The following is an 18,170-nucleotide window of genomic DNA, read 5'->3' on the forward strand; positions in this document are numbered from 1 at the left end:
ATATATGGCTGTTAACATTATGGCTATTTAGTTGTTCTTACGATTCTCTGCTCTTTTATGATCAGATATTTTTTGACTTCTAGTTGCCTGTAGCTTTTGAATTAAAAAATAGCCTCTGGGAAATATAAAATATTCATTTCCTTTAAGGAGGCAGGGATTTCATCTCCGTTACAGCTTTTTAAACTTGTAAATACAAGTTTTCAATGGGTCTTTATTCTGTGAAAACAGCTTACAGAGTTTAGATGGGTGGAAAGACACTTAGCTTTGCTCACGTTGAATATTTATGCCAGTTTAGAAATGAATGGGTGATGGTATAGCCATGTGAGTTGTAATGATCTCGGTATTGAACTGTGGTGACTGCGCTGTTCATGCTATTCTTGACCAGTAATACAACTAAAACTGAAGGATGCATCTAGCATAAACACCATTGTTGCGCTTTTTTAAAGTGGCTTTTTACAGAATAATAACCTCATCCAAGAAAGTACTGAGTAGAAATGTCTAAACTTTTGGAAATAAGAAGACTTCCGGAGACTAGGGCATTGTGGGGTTTTTTACTGTTACACGTTTAATACATGGGAAGAATGTGAAGGTAAAAAATCCTCCAGCGGGGGAGGATTTTGACATCAGGATTTTATGTTGTATGAGGAACATAAGCACCCTTTTCACGACTCCTCTCACATGATTCTTCTAATTGATTTGTGGTATTTGGGAGTTGTGAGAACAACAGCATTTCTGCCCTGTTGAGCGGAAATCTGATTTGCATACTAGATTGCATTGCTGGATAGTCCGGGCAGCAATGACTACTTGGGTTTCTACTTCTAATGAATAATCTACCTCCCAAATATATATCATATATATGATATTACCTGTTCTGTTACTTGAAAACAGATTCAACATGAACCAAAACATTTTAATTTTAGGTAGCGTGCCTTTTTTCCCCCATAATTCTTTAGAGTGATAGTCTGCATGTTGTGTGTATTTACATAATAAGAAGAAAGGTTGATGCAACTCTGAAGTAAAATCCAATGTAATTCTTTTTTAAAAAAATATAGAGTGATTTAAGATTTTCCTTTCTGTTTGCTATTCCTTATTTGAGCTGTATGATAGGGAAATTAGATGGTAGCTGGCTTACGATAGTTAAGGTTAATTTTTGTATAAAATTTTCTGCCTCAATTGGTTCACAAGTTCTTTAAACTAGTTAACATGGACATTGATTTTTAATTTCTTTTGGAATGTGGTTATTGCTATATATCCGAATCTCTAAGACAAATGTGTTTTGGTTTTGTTCTGTTTTTTGTTTTGGTTTTTTTTTGTTGGTTATTTTTTTAAACGAAAGAAGTCTTTTGCAATTAGATCTTATTCTAAATCTTGTCTTTTCTGTTTTTTGTTTTGTTTGGTTTTTTTCACTTAGGAATTTTATGTTTGCTGGAGATGGAAAAAGATGAAAAACAAGCTGGCTTCTGGAGAAGAAAGAAGGTGGCAGATACTTAATGGAACTTTCTTACTGTGGAACCATGTTTTGAGTACTCCTCTTAGATGTCTTTCATAAATGTTCTAGATATCAGCAGATTGATATGATTGGAAACCTGGCTCATCGAACAGTATACGCTGGAAGAAGCCTGCTTTTGGAATATGACATTTTGTATTGTTCTGAAAGTCTGTGAGAAAAACACTACAGACATCTTCCTATTATTTCTTAACTCTGCATCTTGATCAGCTACAGCAAAACTAGTCTTTGAAGTGAATAGAAACCAGAGCCCTTTTGGAAACTTCTATTGAACATGACTCATGGAGAAGAGCTTGGCTCTGAGATGCACCAGGATTCTGTTGTTCTAACTTACCTAGAGGGATTACTAATGCATCAAGCAGCAGGAGGCTCAGGTACTGCAGTTGACAAAAAGTCTACTGGGCATAGTGGAGGGGATCAAAACTTTAAGATTTCGGAAATATATTTCCTAGCTGTCAAAGTAATGGGTCCGTTCTTAACACAAATACTATCAGGGATCTGGCATGCTGCACCTCAAAAAAGCAAGACTGTTGCAGTCTTCTGAAGACTGGAATGCAGCAAAGAGAAGGCGGTTGTCTGATTCCATTGTGGATTTAGATGGAAAAAAGGAAGCTTTGTTAGCTGGCATGGTTGAAAATGTGCCTAAAGGCAAACAGGATAGCACATTACTTGCCTCTCTGCTTCAGTCATTCAGCTCTAGGCTGCAGAGTGTTGCTCTGTCAACAGCAGATTAGCAGAGCCTTAAGGAGCAAGGGTATTCCCTTAGCCATGATTCTTACAAGTGGAGAAGGACTTAAGGTGCTATGGCGTTGCATCCAGCACCTGAAGACTCTGCTGAAGAAGAGCAAAGCAAAAGATCAGAAGCTGGACAACAGCCTGCCTGATATAACGAAGACCTGCCCAAGAGAGGTTTATAGAATCTCCTCATGCGGTGCAAGAGTGGACCTAAAGTGATAATGAGCCACTGTCATGCGCTGCAAGATTACAAGCTGTTGCAAGCATGGTAGAGAAACGATCTAGTCCTGCTGCTTCACCGAAGCCCAGCGTAGCATGCAGCCAGCTAGCTTTACTCCTTTCAAGTGAAGCTCACTTGCAGCAGTACTCCAGGGAACATGCTTTAAAAGCACAAAATGCAAATCAAATAGCAAGTGAGAGACTTGCAGCTATGGCCAGATTACAAGAAAGTGCTCAGAAAGATATTGGCCAGTTCGGTTTAGCAAAAGGAATGACAAGCCATCTTAATGGTCAGACAGGATCATCAACCAAAACAGCGTCTAGCAAAAGCAATATGGCACCGTTTCAGAGTTCAGTAGGAATCATGCATTCACCTCCCAAAACTGTGGGATACAAAAGTACTTCAGAAAGGAGTAACCTGAAAACCTCTCCCAGCAACAGTTTGCTCTTGCATCTACTGAAAAGCCAGAATACCACCAACATGTAAAGGGCGTGAACAGAGTGAGAGAGCCAGCATTTTTGAAGACAGCAGCACACCGACAACTATTGATGAGTATTCAGACAACAATCCTAGTTTTTACAGAAGACAGCAGTGATGATGAAAGCTCCCATTCTAACTGTCTTCCTATAGACCTATCCTTTAAACAGAGGACAGATAAATCAGATGCGGGTCCACCTGCATCATTGGATAACCTGACTCAGTCCTTGCTTCATAACTGGGATCCAAAGGTTTCCTGTCCAGAAAACAAGGAAGACAAAGACACTCCGAAAGCTTCTAAACTGAATCCTCATCAGAAAGTAACGCTACTTCAGCTGTTACTTGGGCATAAGAGTGAAGAAAAGGTAGACAAGAGTAATGACCCTCAGGGACCACACAGTGCGGCTGATGTGGCAAAATTCACTGTACAGACTGGTAAAAGGACTCCTGTTACCAACAGTCCCAGTGCAAATCGAATGACTCCGTTAAGCACTCCACCTTTGCTGGCTTCTACAAAAGCAGACTCTCCTATAAATCTCTCGCACCAGTCGCTAGCCATCAAGCATGGCTCGCCACCGTATGCCTGCAGCATCCAGCCAGACAGACTGGTGAATCCCGCATCTAAACATTTGATAGACCTTTCTAAAAGCAAAGAAGTTCAAGGAGGCAAGCTGAGCAGGAACGATAGTCCCCAGAACTCTTCGGCATTCAGTGCCAGCAAGCTGCTGCAGAACCTCGCTCAGTGCGGCATGCAGACTTCCGTGTCAAGTGAAGAACAAAGGGCTAGCAAACAGCTGCTAGCAGGGAACGCAGATAAACCTGTTGGCTTGATTGATAGATTGAACAGCCCTCTGCTCACGAATAAATTGAGTACGCATGAAGAAAATAACAAAATATTCAGTTGTCAGCCTGCACCCGCTGAACAAGGACTTCCAGGTTCGGAAATAGAAAATCTCCTTGAAAGGCGCACTGTCCTTCAGCTGCTTTTGGGAACTCCGAATAAATGTAAAAGTGAAAAGAAAGAAAGGATGCTTTTAAGAGATGAAAGTTCTCAAGAACAGACAGATAAGGCTTTGAATGAGCAAATATTGACGGTGAAAATAAAAACTGAACCATGTGAAGAATCAAATGTTCCTTATAATTCAAATGCACAACAAGTTAGAGAGTGCAAGGGTAACAAATTTCAAGGATTTGTTCATTCACTGCAGAGAAACACAGCTGCTTCTCCAGCATCCGAGGAGTTGAAATCTGAGCTCTTTCACCTCAAGATTTCTCTTTTTTCCAAAAACGGCCCTGCTAAGTAGGTTGCTGAGACAGAATCAGGATGGTTACCCTGCAGATGAGCTGGAGAGAAGTCACCGAAACAATGAACTGACACACCTTGAATCAAAGAGTCTTTGCACAGTGCCGAAGAAGAGGAAGCTTCATGCTGAGCCTTTGGAAAGTCCATTTAAAAAAGATGAAAAGTAATGTGTCTGATGCCTGCAACAATCACACTTCTCCTACTGTGGCGCTGTATGGGCCTTTGCTTAACCAGCAAGAACTGAAATTCAGCAGAAGTGATGCTGATATTTAAATATGCTGCCGAGTCATGGTTCAAATAATGAAAGTGAAAATAGGAGTTGGTCTAGAGATAGTAAGGCTTCAATGTGTTGAAACGCTGCTTCTCTCAGAAAACTGTGAGAGAGATCTGTCACAACATAGGAGTAACATACTAACAGAGGGCAAGAAAAAAGGAAACAAAACCAGTGCAACAATTAATAAACCTGAATTTAGCATTTCTTCAGTAAATGCATTAATGGGAAGCCCTGCGCAACAGAACAATTGTGCAGATCATAGAACATTTCAGTATCCTGTAGCAGTAAAAAGTCCTGCCAGTTCCCCCTTCCCTGAACACTTGGGGAGCACAGTGTCTAGGCTTGAGTCTGACCAGTTTAGCATGTGTCCCATGCCCAGTGAAAAAGGGCCCATCAGATGGGTGATCACAGGTATGGACAAGAATGATTATGAGAAAGACTCTCCGAGACTGACCAAAACCAATCCAATATTGTACTACATGTTACAGAAAGGTGGCAACTCTGTTAGTAGCCAAGAAGCACATGACAAAGAAATTTGGAATGAACCTTCATTTACTGATAATTCAACTCCAGTTACAATCAAAGAGGAGTTGACATCTGATGCAGAGCTTAAAACTCCTTTTAGTAACTTAAGAAGCCCTTACAACAGCCATATGGGGAGTGAGACCTCTCATCAACATGGTATGAATGGAGAAGTGCATGGACTTCTGGAAAAAGTGCGAACAATCAAAAAAAGAGCCAGAATAAACTACAGCCTCCTCAGTGAGTTTACAATCAGTGGTTTTGAATCTTTGTTTAAAAAAAAAAAAAAAAAAAAGGAAAATAAAAATGAGTACGAACTTGACTACTGTATAAATTGAGCATGATTTTAGAAAAGCATGGTCTAATTGAAACATGTTTTCATTTGATAAACTTTTTATTTTTCTGGTGATGTTATTTAAAATACATGTAGATAAAATTTGCTTTACAATAGATTGTCACAAGGAAACTAGAAAGGTTGTAATTTGTACAAGACATTTCTGTATGTGTCAGATTAAGTTATGAGTACTCTTTGATCAGAGTCTTACTTGGATCTGCAAGTTTTTGGTATAACATAAAGTGTAAGCGTACAGCCTAGGTGGTGGTAATGCTGCGTTTCCTCCCTCCCTGTAAAATAATCCTTATTTTTTGGAAGCCTGAGCCTAGAGACAGTGTACTTTTCTTTTCTTTTCTTTTCTTTTTTTTTTTTTAATGTTTAGTATGTTTGTGAAATTTTAAGATTAACTTTTAAGAATGGAGCAGTTTGTCCAAGGTATTAGCTTGTCATATTGGAAAACCTGTGTCAGTGTTAATAATTGAAATGCACTGAAATGTATTTTTTAGTGCTTCCAAAATTTTTATTGTTATTTTTAAATCTTGTTTGTGGTCCTGCCAGAATAGTGGTGTAAAAATCTATTTTTCTTCCTTGCCCTGCTCTTGACAAATGCCTTCCTCAGAATCCTTAGCCATAGTTACGAGTTACTAATTGCGATTAAGGGTTTTTTCTAGGTTTTTATACAAAAGGCAGATTTTCATAGGCCATGCAAGTACTGCATGAGTTCTTTCATCGGCACATTCCTGTCACTTTCCTGCTTAAAAGGGGAAAGCCAAAATGCCTCTTGGAGTAGGGAGATTAAGAAAGTGTAGTTACATGCATTTGGTGAGGAAAATGGTGCAAAGTTTGTGAAGCAGATGAGCGCTACTGGCTGTGTAGCCAACATCCTGCTTCCCCTGCAGACGAATACCAACTGTGCAAAAGCAGCACATCACACTTCCACTCAAAGATGGAATAGGATTTTAATGAAAAATATGTTGGCCTCTTCCTACAACCAGGGAAAAGAATCCATATTCTGCCAATATTTATTACTCTCTGAACAGCTGATGCATGGTTTAATGCACTACCCTTTCACTGCAGAAAACTTGGTTTTAGAATAATTTTTCAGGTTGCACTGAGGATAAAATTGTGGTTTCGTCGTGTTCTGTAATGGATAGTGGGACGTGTCTGAGAAATCCTCCTCTGCCCTTTTCCTCAATCCCCACCTGTGCTGTGATTTGTAACATCTGGCAAGATCAGCCTGAAATGGGAGTAACTGAAAATTGCGGTCAAAGCCGAGACACCTTAAAAGAATTGCTGGCTGGGGAAGAGCCGTGCGGTTCTGCTTTCCTGTTAACACTGTCAGTGTTAACTCCATTTGCAGCTTTTATTTCTCATGTGGGAGGAGGAGGACAAAATCCAGTTCCTCTAAATGATATGCATTATTGGCAACCATAAGTTTTGCTGAACTTTTTACTCCCCTGAAAAAAAATGTTCTCCATAGCTTCTAATTTCACTGATGATCCCCTGTGCTATCAGCAGACAGCTCTGGTTGGCTTGCACAGACAATGAAAGCTACGCTCTGTTTTAATTTTGACTGTTCTCACCACTGAGAGCCAGTGACATGACAAAACTGCTGTTCTGTCTGTCTCACGCTTGCATAGCAGAGGTGAGTGATGGGGCATTTTGCTCTTTTCCTTTCTGGTTTGGTTTCAAAGATCTTTTTCCAAAACTGCTGGCTTACTAAGACAGAGCAAGATGTTGTCCCCCTCTCATCCCCTGCTCCCTGCTTGGGATCAGTTTCCCCTTTTTCCAGTGCAGTCCCTACTGAAAGGGACTTTTCTTGTCTGCCAGCTGGAAAATACACCACTATTCTGTTTTGCTCCCCTCCCCCCACCCCCACCCCCCCGGGGATACCTTCTTTTAGGGAACACAAGTATTTGGCAGTATCTGATATAAAACATTCCCCCTGGTTTATATGAGAAATAACAGAGTGATTTAAAGATATATTTTTATGTTATTTGGGTGAAGCGTAATATATTAATGGGCTGTACAAAGAAGATTTATATTTTAAAACCTTCACACAAATCTAATATCATTTTAAATGTCATTGTCTGAAGTATAATATAAAAATAAAATTTTGTTTGTCTTTAATATTGCATTTATAAGTGGCCCAGTGACAATTCAGATGTCTCATAGAATATTCATTAACAAGATAAAAGTATATTTTGGATTGACAGTGGAACTGAATTCTTTTTATATAAGTCAACCCAGCAGAAATATTAAAAAGATGGTATTTGTTCCATCCATTAAATGTCTCTTAAAGTCTTAATTGATTATTTTTCTTGAAACAACATGTATATAGCTAGGAAATATATACAATATAGAATAATAGATGGTCCCCGGAGTAAATACAGGGCTATAATTTACTTGAAGGGCTCCACAGAAAAATGCAGCTTCAATGGATGTGAAATAATCTGGCAGGAAATACTTCATCAAAACAAAGTTGAGGTGAAAAGTAGGGAGGAGAGTTTAACCCTAACAAAGTAATATTGGAGTCTAGGAGTGTGCTTACCTATGTATTTATTCTATGGTAGTCTATTGTTATAATATATACTTTTGAACATTTAGTTTTTAAAGTTTTATAAAACATTTAAGTTAAAATGTTAACAGTTTGACCAGTTAATGATTTAGCTTTCTTTTTAGGTGATGTTAATGAAAGGATATTACCATTCTCACAGACGTCAGTAAACTATAATACACAAGCATTTAAGTTTAGGACACGCTGTTCATGGAAGAATCTTACCTCTTGTAGACTTTGCAATCTTAAGCAGCACGTAACGTAACAATGAGGCCCTTGAGAGAGGGTAGGGCATGCCAACTGGATGCTCTTCAGTCAGCTGCTAAGAGAGCAAGAGTCTCCTGTATGAAATTCTCCAGTACCACTGATGTTACCCCTCCCTAGGGAAGAGAGTCTTCTTTAAAATCTACCCCATCCACATTTACAACCTTTTAAACCTGAGGACCAAAGACTCTTTTCATCATTTATCTTGTAGCGTGGGTCAGTAAAAAGGAGTCACCATAATTTTCCTTGGGGACTTTTCCATCAGAAAAGGGAGGTGCAGAAGCCCGAGATTGCTGTACCAGCAGAAGGACGGGTAGAGCTGGCCATGTTTTCCCAAGAAAGTCAAAGATCCTTGATTTCCACCAGTCCCTGTAGATGAGTGACAAACCAAGGTCATCTGTTGAGTAACACTTTGCTGACTCCTGGCTCCTTGGTTCAGTAGATGTTTACGGCTAGGGCATGCGTTTCCGCTGTCCCCAGTATGCTTCCTCGGTCTGTGGGCGTGGAAGCTTCAAAGATAGCTCTGCAAAGTCAGGAGGCTGAACTTCCAGCTACGCCTTTACATTATAGACCTGAAGAACAACGGGGCCTTGTCAGGTACTGGTGGCAGTAGCTCTGTAGGCAAAGAGGTGTAGGATTGATGGGTGCTGCTGTGTGCCCTCACCATCAAAGGAGCAGGGAGGGAAGAGGGAACACAGCCCAGCTGCAGCTGGGTGACACTGCTGCGGGAAAGCTGCCACCACCTCCTGAAGCAGTGAAGAAGTGAGCTGGGGATGTGGCAGTGCCACACTTGGAAGTTGTAATTGCAACCTGTTGGGACTTAATGCCTGAATTAACTTTAACCTTGCTTAACTGGGAGTAGTTGCAGCAGCAGCAGCAGTTGGGTTGCCAAGTGCCTGCCTGGCGCCTTGCTCGAGGGGGCAGCTACAGGCCCCTCGGCGGTGGCGTAGCACTCGGGCTAGCTAGATTCGGGGATTGGCTTGTAACTGCCACGCAGGTATGCCTTTTCTTTCCAGAGGAAAGCATACGGGACTGAGATAAACACATTTCTCGTGTCTCCTCTGCTAAAGTTTGAGGAAACGATGGGGGGTAACACATGACCGCAGAATCAAAGGTGTTTTGCTGGAGGGCTTCTCTGCTGGTGCCGCGTAACCGGGCGGCTTGGTTCGAGAAGTTTATAAACGTTATGAGATCAAAAGGGAATTCAGCCATAACTTTCACTTTTCTTAGCCATTTGCTCTTAGTAATGTTTTTAAATTTTTAATTTACCAATGTTTTTAAAAGAAAGAAATGAATGGTTTAAATTTTCCCTGTTAAATGTTGGTGAAAGTATTACAGCTCTCATTGACGTCAGTGACATGATATTACCAGTTTGTTCTCTGCCACATCTTACAGAGGAGTAAACTGGTAAGTATATATTATATATATATTTATATATAATGTAAATATATTGACTTGTTACACCTATAATATGTTGAAATTGGTTTTTAAAAGGTGATGTAAATAGTGGTTTCCTTAATGAAAAATACATATTTTGTATTGTTCTAATGCAAAGGAAAAAACAAAAACCCTTTTAATCTTTTTTGTTATGTATATTCCATGTATAAGTGTAAATATGATCACATAGGTTTAAAAACTTTTGCATGTATGTATACAGTTGCAAGTCTGGAAGAATGTATAGAAAAATACTTTTATTTAAAGTTGTGATTACCTGCTGCATGAAAAGTGCATGGGGGACCCTGTGCATCTGTGCGTTGGCAAAAAAAAAAAAAAAAAAAAAAAGTCTTAAGTCAGGTCAGTTCAAAACACAACAGTATTCCACTTCTGGACATGACTTCTGCTGTGGTATTTTAGCTTTGTGAAAGAATGTGCTTCAAATCAAAAGGGTCTGGGGGGAAAAAAAAAAAAAAGCAAAACTGCTTTTAAAACATGAAGTGCTCATACAACTATAACCAGTCGTGTAAGTTCAGGACTCCATTTTGCATAATTGAAATATTGTACCAGGACTATTCCGTCCCTGTAAAACAAAAGAATATTGATTTTCATTGCCATACATAAGAATTCGGGATTTTACCACAACCGGTTTTATTGTGATGTGTCTTCAGTAATTTATCTAACTGGTCTCATTTTTTTATTAGAAATTAATTTCCTCATGTGATGTCACAAAACTGTACATACTGCAGTGTGAAGTTTTTTTAAATCTTTCAGTGTTTACTTCCTGCAGAAGATTTGAATAAATGAGAAAAATGCATTGTCTTGATGGTTTTTAAATCTGCTTTATTTCATGTGTACTTTCTGTTATTGGAGTGTTAGTGGGCTCTTTGCATCAGTACTGTTAACGTAAATTTCTGAAAACAAAAATATCTCAAGTAACTTAGAGACACATAGCCTTCAACAAGGCTACTGACTGGAAATGGAGAGTCGTGGAGCTGGAAATCAAATTATCTAAATCAGATTAGCAGCTTTACTTTACAAAGCACTGTATTATGTTTTGTTCAAATATCCTTCTGCTTGTTAACTTGAAATCAGTGACCATAAACTGGAAACCTCTAAATGGGAATTCTAATGTGAAATTCATTTTAAGCAGATGTTGAAACATGTTTCGGGTCCCCTGTGGAGGGCAGGAAAGTTGTGTTTTCCCACTAAAAACTGCTTTCGTCCATATCACGAAGAGGACTTTTTAGTTGTATTCAGTTAAGTTCTTCAGCAAATGTGTTCAGGTTTCTACACATTTACCTATGAGGACTATACAAATACAAAGATTTAGCAATGCGCTTGCATCATTCTGCAGCTTTCAAGTTAGCTTATGATTAGTGCAAATGGTGGATTGCAACACTGGAGAAACAGCACTTGCACTAGAGAATTTTTCTTCCAGGATACATAGGCACACTATATCTGGAGTCATACAGTTGCAAGCAAGCACTTGGGTCATGACTGTCTCGGGTAACCATAACAGCTATTTTCATGAATCATCCTATATTTTCTGATCTCTTTGCAATAAATATGCATGCATAAGATTCTTTGGAAGCTTTCTGGAAAGCATAAACTGTAATACATAAAGTTAATTTTAAAACGATAAATCCAGCTCCCTAGATCTCATCTTCAGCTATGGCTTCATGAAGTATGTAGCTGAGCATTGTGATTGTTCGGTATCCTAAGTGGAACAGGATTGGGATACTGTCTGTCTTTGGATATGTCATCTTAAAGTACTTACGTAATGCCACCAGTGATACTGAAGCTGTGCTTCAGAGGGAGAAGACCTTTCACCCAGCTTCTGGGTAGACTCTCAAGGTAGGCTTGCCCCTGATTTGCAGGATGAATGGCTAAGCCAAAAGACAGGCACGTGGAAAAGCAACGTACCTGAGCAGCCAATCTACTCCTCTGGTAGCAGTGCAGCTTGGAAATAATGTCTGAAATACATGCTTCCCCACTGACTTGGTGGGTAGAATCAAAACCAAAGGAACCAAGCAAAACCAACGATACGCCTGTGTTTCTCAAGTGATGGTGCCTTAGCGCAGTGCCTTGGAGCACATGAATATCACTGATTTTTGTTTTATTACTCAGAGGAGCTTCAGGCTCTTGTAACGTCACTATATTTATTCAATTTATTGTGCTATAGCACCAAGTAAAACTTGCTTTGTGTCTACCAGAACAAACAGGCCTGCAGAGCTGAGCGTATGGTATGCTAAACAGCCTGTGGAGCGACAAGGATGTCAAACGGGTGTAAATATTCTAAGAAACGTTTCACTCTGAGTGAACGTTAACAGCATTTGCTTAGTGATTCATAACGAACTCACTCAGAAATGCCTCAAACCCCCAGCGAACTCCTTACACAGACCTGTGGTCATGTGGAATCTTCTTGATCTTCAGTTTGTTCCTCGCAAAATGAAAGATGCCTGTGATGTTGATGATTTTTCACAAAACAGCCGCTGGATAAAGAAATGAATTTCTGCTTCGGAGATTTCAAAATGTGGGGGGAAAAAATTAGCAATTGTCTTCATGGGACTTGGCAGCCCAATCTGATGCTCCTCAGTGAAATTAACTTGAACATTGTGGGCATCAAGGACAGATGTGGACTCTGATAGGTCATGTGCAGGCCCGTGCATTGCAGAAGCCTGTGTCAGAGTGAAAAAACTTGTTGCAGTAATGCAAACATGCCTACACGTAAGAAAAGTAAAGCAAATTATTCTTCATTGACTGTAAACTTTGTCAAGAAGAATGTCATTTTGAAACTGAAGAATATAATGACAATATTTTTCTGTATGACACAGTGTGGCACGTTAGGGATGTGTAATGCACCCATGGGAATGTCTGTAGGGACTTGATAGGAGCCTTGAGCAGTAGCTGGGACACGCAGGTAATAATTGTTGATAATATTTTTGTTTCCTTTTGATTGTCAGAGTGACTCAAAGGGAGCATGGCACAAACTCAGGGCATGAAAACCCTGTCTGCTGGTAAATGTCGCTGCCGCTAATAAAAGCATATAATGATCTGAGCTCACAGCAACCCACTTTGATTTGGCTTTTTAAGGACTGCTTGTCCTTAATGAATAAAGAGATTTGTCATTATTTCCAGATTATTTTTCTGATTAAACTACTCAGAATTTAACTGAATGCAAAATGAGTATTACTGACTTGTGACTGTGCCAGTTAGATAAGCATGATGCCTGCCTCCACGATTAAACTCAGCATGTGCCTTCAGTGCATCTTGGTGTGTTGGGGAGAGATGGAGAAATGACCGTGTCCCCCTTCACAGCATTAGATGATTTTAATTCTCTTTGCCCAGTCTAGTTTGGGGAGTTGGGGATATTTTCTCATTATATGGGAGGCAAGCTGAGCTATCCTGTAAGTTAGTGGGGGCTCTCTGGCCTCAGTCTTTACTGAAGCTGGCGTTGACTTTTAAGGTCACCACCCTTGGCATGCTCAGAAATTCTTTCAAACGTTTCATTACGGACCTCAAAGGTGGCTTCTGCAAATGTTTGTGCGTAGCCACTGGGACATAGATACATCCAATCTGTTGCTGTTAACCTCTTTGTATTTGCCTGTCTGCACCTTTGCAACTCTAGCAAAATGTCATTGTTTTGCCTGATTAGCACCGATGCCCAAATCTCATCACTGGTACTGAGGGAGAAGAGATGAAATGCAAGCGTGTTTTGGAGTTGGATGCCCTGACACTCAGTCTCTTCTATGCCGTGACTTGGTAAAAGCTTTACTAGGGGTTCTGTGGAAGGCAGAAGGAAGTTCCTCTAATACCTCTGTTAGCTGCTAAATTGTGCAATTTTTTTTCAGATGTGTTGTTCACATTTGACTCTGAATGAAACCCTTGGGTGACTCACATGCCGTACGAAGGGCTCAGCATGTGATTCTCCTTTGGTCGTGCTGGAAGCATGTTGTGTTCCTTCTGTTCCTACACGCTGTCCCCATGCTCGTATGTATCTGTATCCCTGTCCTTTGTTTTTGCTGTGGCAAACCAGTGACTTGGGGATGTTACCTCCTGGGCCACAATTAATTTAAGGGGAAGAGGAAGAAAGAGAGGGAAGGAGAATCTCAGGGTAGCAAGCTACAAAGATGTTCTTCTTTTACTTTCTAATCTCACCTCATTTTCCTCTTTTGAGCATGGTCATGGGGAGAAAGTCTTCAATAATATTTGCAGCAAGTTAGATACATCCAGGAAATAAATAAAAAAACCCTCATGCAACTATTCCTCTCACAGATACTGAACTATATTTTGTTAGTATATTACCACTGCTTAAATCTCAAGAGTGCTACTGCTGCAAGTTTACTTGCTTCCTTACCCAAAATCAAAAGAAGCCTTACATTTCACTATGCAGAAGTATACCAGTAGCTGGTTGGTCGGCCTGTAAATATGCTTGGAAATCTGAAGGGAATTATTTAGCTAATCCTTGCATGTAGTGATGTGTCCATCCTCTCATGTGAGCAGCTGTCCACTCTCATGCCATTTTGCTGTTTCCTCTTCCCTATTATTTTGAATCGTTTCATTTCATTTTTTAAACTACACAGGAGCCCAGTCATCACCCCTGAAGGGCAGAGGAGGCAAAAAAGAAGTATATATATTTTTAGACAAAAAAGCCTGCTTTGAAATTAGTATTTGCCTAAGGTACCGAGTTAGAACATTTCAATAAGTCAATGCATATTTGTCTCACCTACTTGAAAGTATTCACCGAAGGTATTGCGTAGTGCTTGCGTATGAGAAGAAAGGTGATCACATCTAACAGCACCTACCGCCACGATATCTTTACTTTACTTTAGCATGCTGCTTACTATGGCAGAAATTAGTATGTCACAAAGCCTTTCCCTGTGCCCCGCCCCCCCCCCCCCCCAAAAAAAAATAATAATGCTATTTTAAGAGGTTTTTAAGCAACACAGAACAGAAGGTGCAAGTCCAAGGACAGAAAAGGAAAATTAGAGGGAAAAATTTTGTATTTTTTAAGCATCCTCAGCATGGTCCAGCTGGCAGCCTGTTGCCTGCTCCCATTCTGTTCCACCACCCATTTCCCAGAGGGAATACGCAGCAGTGGTGCAGGCAGTGGTTTCTTCCCAGGGGGGCAAATGCTGCCGTTTCCATGAGATCTGACACAGAGAGCTGGGAGCTGGTGGTGGCTGATCTCACTGCTAACAAAACAGTGGCAGCTGCTGATAGAGGAAGAGAAGGCACTGAAATCCCCCGCTGAAAATGTTAACAGCCCAAAGAATCATCCTGTGTTTTTGAATAGCATAGATTTGCAGTTAATAATTTAGAAGCGGAAGGAATAGTTGTCTAGAAACAGACAGCAGCTATTGTATTGAATACATCCCACTCTTTAAAACTTGCATAGAAGGTCCAAGGATAATAGTTACACAAAAAAGTGACTCTCATATCCAGATTTTTTTCAGTCTTCCCACATCTGCTTAGCACTTGAAAACTTGGTTCACTTTGGAACTTCGCTATTCCAGTTTTCTTGTCATCTTTGTCTTTCTTTTTACATAAACTTTTATGTTGTGCTTACACTAGAACAATACGGCTTACTATCCCTTTTTTGATTTGATTGTAACACGGTTCAGTTCTGCCTGCAATACATTTCTTGACAGTCCCAGGAACCTCCTGCAGGAACAGAAGTCTCCTCTGACCCAGGCTAACCGTTATGCCTCACTGCTAGGATGCCCGTGGCGGTAAGTGGTAACGTTGGTGATATGAGATACCGAGCACTGAATAAATTCCTGTGTAGCTCAGTTTTTGTATCTCCCAGTTTGGATCAAGGGGGATACAGAAATTTTTGGCAGTACATAGAGCATAGGCTGCAGAAGTAGCAGCCAGTTTCCAGGCATCTACTATATATTCGTGTTACCCTGCATTAATGGCACAGCTGAGCCAGTGTCACCCTTTGAGCATGTGCCCAGTTGGCCGAAAGCAAATGTGGTTACACAGGAGCTGAGGTGGTGCTGTCCGTTTTGATGTGGAACGTGGCTGCCTGTGGCGTGGGGTCCTGTGCTTTGTAGGAAAGTAGAGTTCAGCATATGACACCAAACTCCTGACAACTGTAGAAACAGCTGTAGGGAAGGGTGGTAGAGCTCCTTTTTATTGAGGAGCCATACTGGATGCTTGGAGTTTGCTCTTATTCTCTGCTTGATGCACTGTTTTGCGTGTATTTTTCTGTAGTGTGAACCAGAAAGGGAAGATGCAGATGAATGAGAATAGCACTCACTGGGTTAAATCCAGTCCCTGGAGTGAGGAACCAGATCAGAAGGCAGTGAGGCTCAGAGACCTCTGTCCAGAAAGGTATCAAGGCCAAGAGACAGTTACAGTAGCAGGTTGATGGAAGGAGTGCTTAGAAAGAGCTCTGTGTCTTTTTTTCTATCTAGTTTGCAAATTCCTGGTGTTACCCGAGACCTGGCAGGAGTTAAAAGAGGTACCAGGAAGAGGTGATACAGCCAGGAGCCTGCTGGCTGCTACTGCTGCGCAGTGGGGTGCTGGTAACATAGTGGCCAGCTGAGTAGATGGTAGCATTCTGAGCCTGGAGGGAATGGTGACTGGATTGGGCTTGCTGAAAGAGTCCAGGATAAGAAGGAGATGCAGAAAACGACCTCAGAAGTATTGTGGTGCCAGGGTGCCTTGCTTTAGCATCTGAGCAAACATGGTCAGGTTGCAGAGCCAAAATGATAAGGCTCCTGTAAAGGCAGAGGTTCCTGTTTACTGTGTTTTCTTTTTCTGTAGCAGAAGTTACAGCTGCTACATCATCACTGTCCGCTCAAGTTCAGCAACAATCACTGCAGTCTTCCTGCCATGAGCAAGGGTGGCTTTTGCACACAGCATAGCTTCTAAGTGCAGCATAGATGAGAGCTGATGCCTGCAGCCTGTCATCACTGGTTGTATTTCCTACCGCCATCCTCACGAAGGGAAGAGGGATGGTCCCCTAATTACGACTGAGGAACCCCAGGTTTGCATTGTGGTTGACTGTGGGGTTTCATGGGATTTTAGGTAGGGCATATGTCAATACTGTGTGTCAGAAATTCTCTGTTAAATAGGCAAAAAAAGGTTTCTCCTTGTTTTAGGGAGACTTCAATGCTAGTGGAATATCAACTGCACATGTACCTGAGATAGACAAGAGAGTGTAATTTCTCCTATATCGAGTTTGGGTATATTAAAATACATGGCATGTGGTTTGACCTTCCCATGTGGAGCACCTAAACGGGAAGATTTCCATCAGATGGGAACATCCCTGGAGATGATGGAACTGCTGTGATCTGGTAACCTGTCTGCCAGAAGTGGCTTTGCAAGTGTTGGATCACAAAGTAGAAGGTAAACTCCACAACTCTGGTCTCTTACTTCCTGTCTGCATCAGTTATTTAAATCACACTCTAACCCTGCCCCTGCTTTGGTCATCTTGTGTGGGACCTTTGAGTAAAACTAGGTTAAAATGTACTTGCAAGAGAAACATTTTGGAAATACAACTCATTTACAACATATTAAATGGGCAAGTTTACAAGCCAAGGAGAAGGAACAAAATGAAAGAAAGGTTTCTGAAGCCGGAGAGTAACTGAAGCAGAAGCAGGGCACCGGCTGTGATTTGTACCTGCAGCCTGTGAAAGCTGACCCCAGGCTTGCGGGTATAGCAGGTCTGACCCCTAATAGGCTTGGACAAGTAAGTAAGACCTTGCTTGCAGCAGTGAAAGTGCCTTATTCAGACTGCTTGTGGGAGCCTGATGACAGTGTTTTTTCTCAGCTGGGCTACACCTTACTGTGTTTTCCTCAACTTAAAAGATCTTTCACTTAGGCTTAGTTCCAGTTTTCAAGATATGAGTGTATTTTTAGCATGTTGTTTGTTTATCATCTGCCGTATATTTCTTATATCAACAGCAGGGCAAGTGAAACTTGGGGTCTTGTGTCTAAAATAGCTTTTCTTGAAGAGCACAAACAGTGTTTTTATGCTCACTGATTGGGTTTTTGGGATGGAAGGGGAACTTTACTAGGAAGAACAAAAAAAAAAGTGGAAAATCTTTAAAGCTGACCGTGTCTCCAGTTAATCCAAAATGTTTGGATTTATGTGCAAAATAAGGAATTTAGGTGCAGGGGATTATTTTAGCATTTCTTTCTGCAGAGAGAAATGTGAATGAGCACGTGTGTGTACCTAAACACAGGCAGAAGATTGGTACAATGACTCACGCAGACAAAAGAAAAATTAAGAAAGCTGACAATGCAAGGGCTGATATTTAAAACAGTAGGCGTGTATAGTGAGCATTCTTGTAAAGCAGCCATTATTTATTAAGTAGAGACAGAGTGAGCGGAGCTATACAAAAATATAATGAGACATGCTTCAAGGAATTTGCAGCCTATTACAAACTCAGAAAAAAACACTGCAGGCACATAAAGTACATTAAGTGCTGGTACAAGTTAGCAGTAGTGAAGGAATCTGGCTGAGGACACTGTTGAAAAGTATTGCGAAAGGAATAAGTCTGGAGGAGGAGCGGGGGGGTGGGGTG

At 40.8% G+C, this 18,170-nt stretch overlaps 1 protein-coding gene across 1 annotated transcript in view; it reads left to right on the forward strand.

The window, feature by feature from the left end:
* NRIP1 (nuclear receptor interacting protein 1) overlaps positions 1 to 10,449 on the forward strand; it is a 79,898-nt gene extending 69,449 nt beyond the window's left edge. Inside the window, 13 exon segments of the mRNA XM_037377846.1 lie at positions 1,412 to 1,938; positions 1,941 to 1,991; positions 1,994 to 2,278; positions 2,281 to 2,322; positions 2,325 to 2,403; positions 2,405 to 2,929; positions 2,931 to 3,036; positions 3,038 to 4,231; positions 4,233 to 4,391; positions 4,393 to 4,509; positions 4,512 to 4,582; positions 4,584 to 5,278; positions 8,055 to 10,449. Of these exon segments, the coding sequence (XP_037233743.1) occupies positions 1,782 to 1,938; positions 1,941 to 1,991; positions 1,994 to 2,278; positions 2,281 to 2,322; positions 2,325 to 2,403; positions 2,405 to 2,929; positions 2,931 to 3,036; positions 3,038 to 4,231; positions 4,233 to 4,391; positions 4,393 to 4,509; positions 4,512 to 4,582; positions 4,584 to 5,278; positions 8,055 to 8,194 (3,621 nt within the window). The 5' untranslated portion in view covers positions 1,412 to 1,781 and the 3' untranslated portion in view covers positions 8,195 to 10,449.
* The last annotated feature ends 7,721 nt before the right edge of the window (positions 10,450 to 18,170 follow it).

The sequence above is a fragment of the Falco rusticolus genome, chromosome 2 (assembly GCF_015220075.1).
Source record: "Falco rusticolus isolate bFalRus1 chromosome 2, bFalRus1.pri, whole genome shotgun sequence".
In the NCBI taxonomy this organism is placed as follows: domain Eukaryota; kingdom Metazoa; phylum Chordata; class Aves; order Falconiformes; family Falconidae; genus Falco; species Falco rusticolus.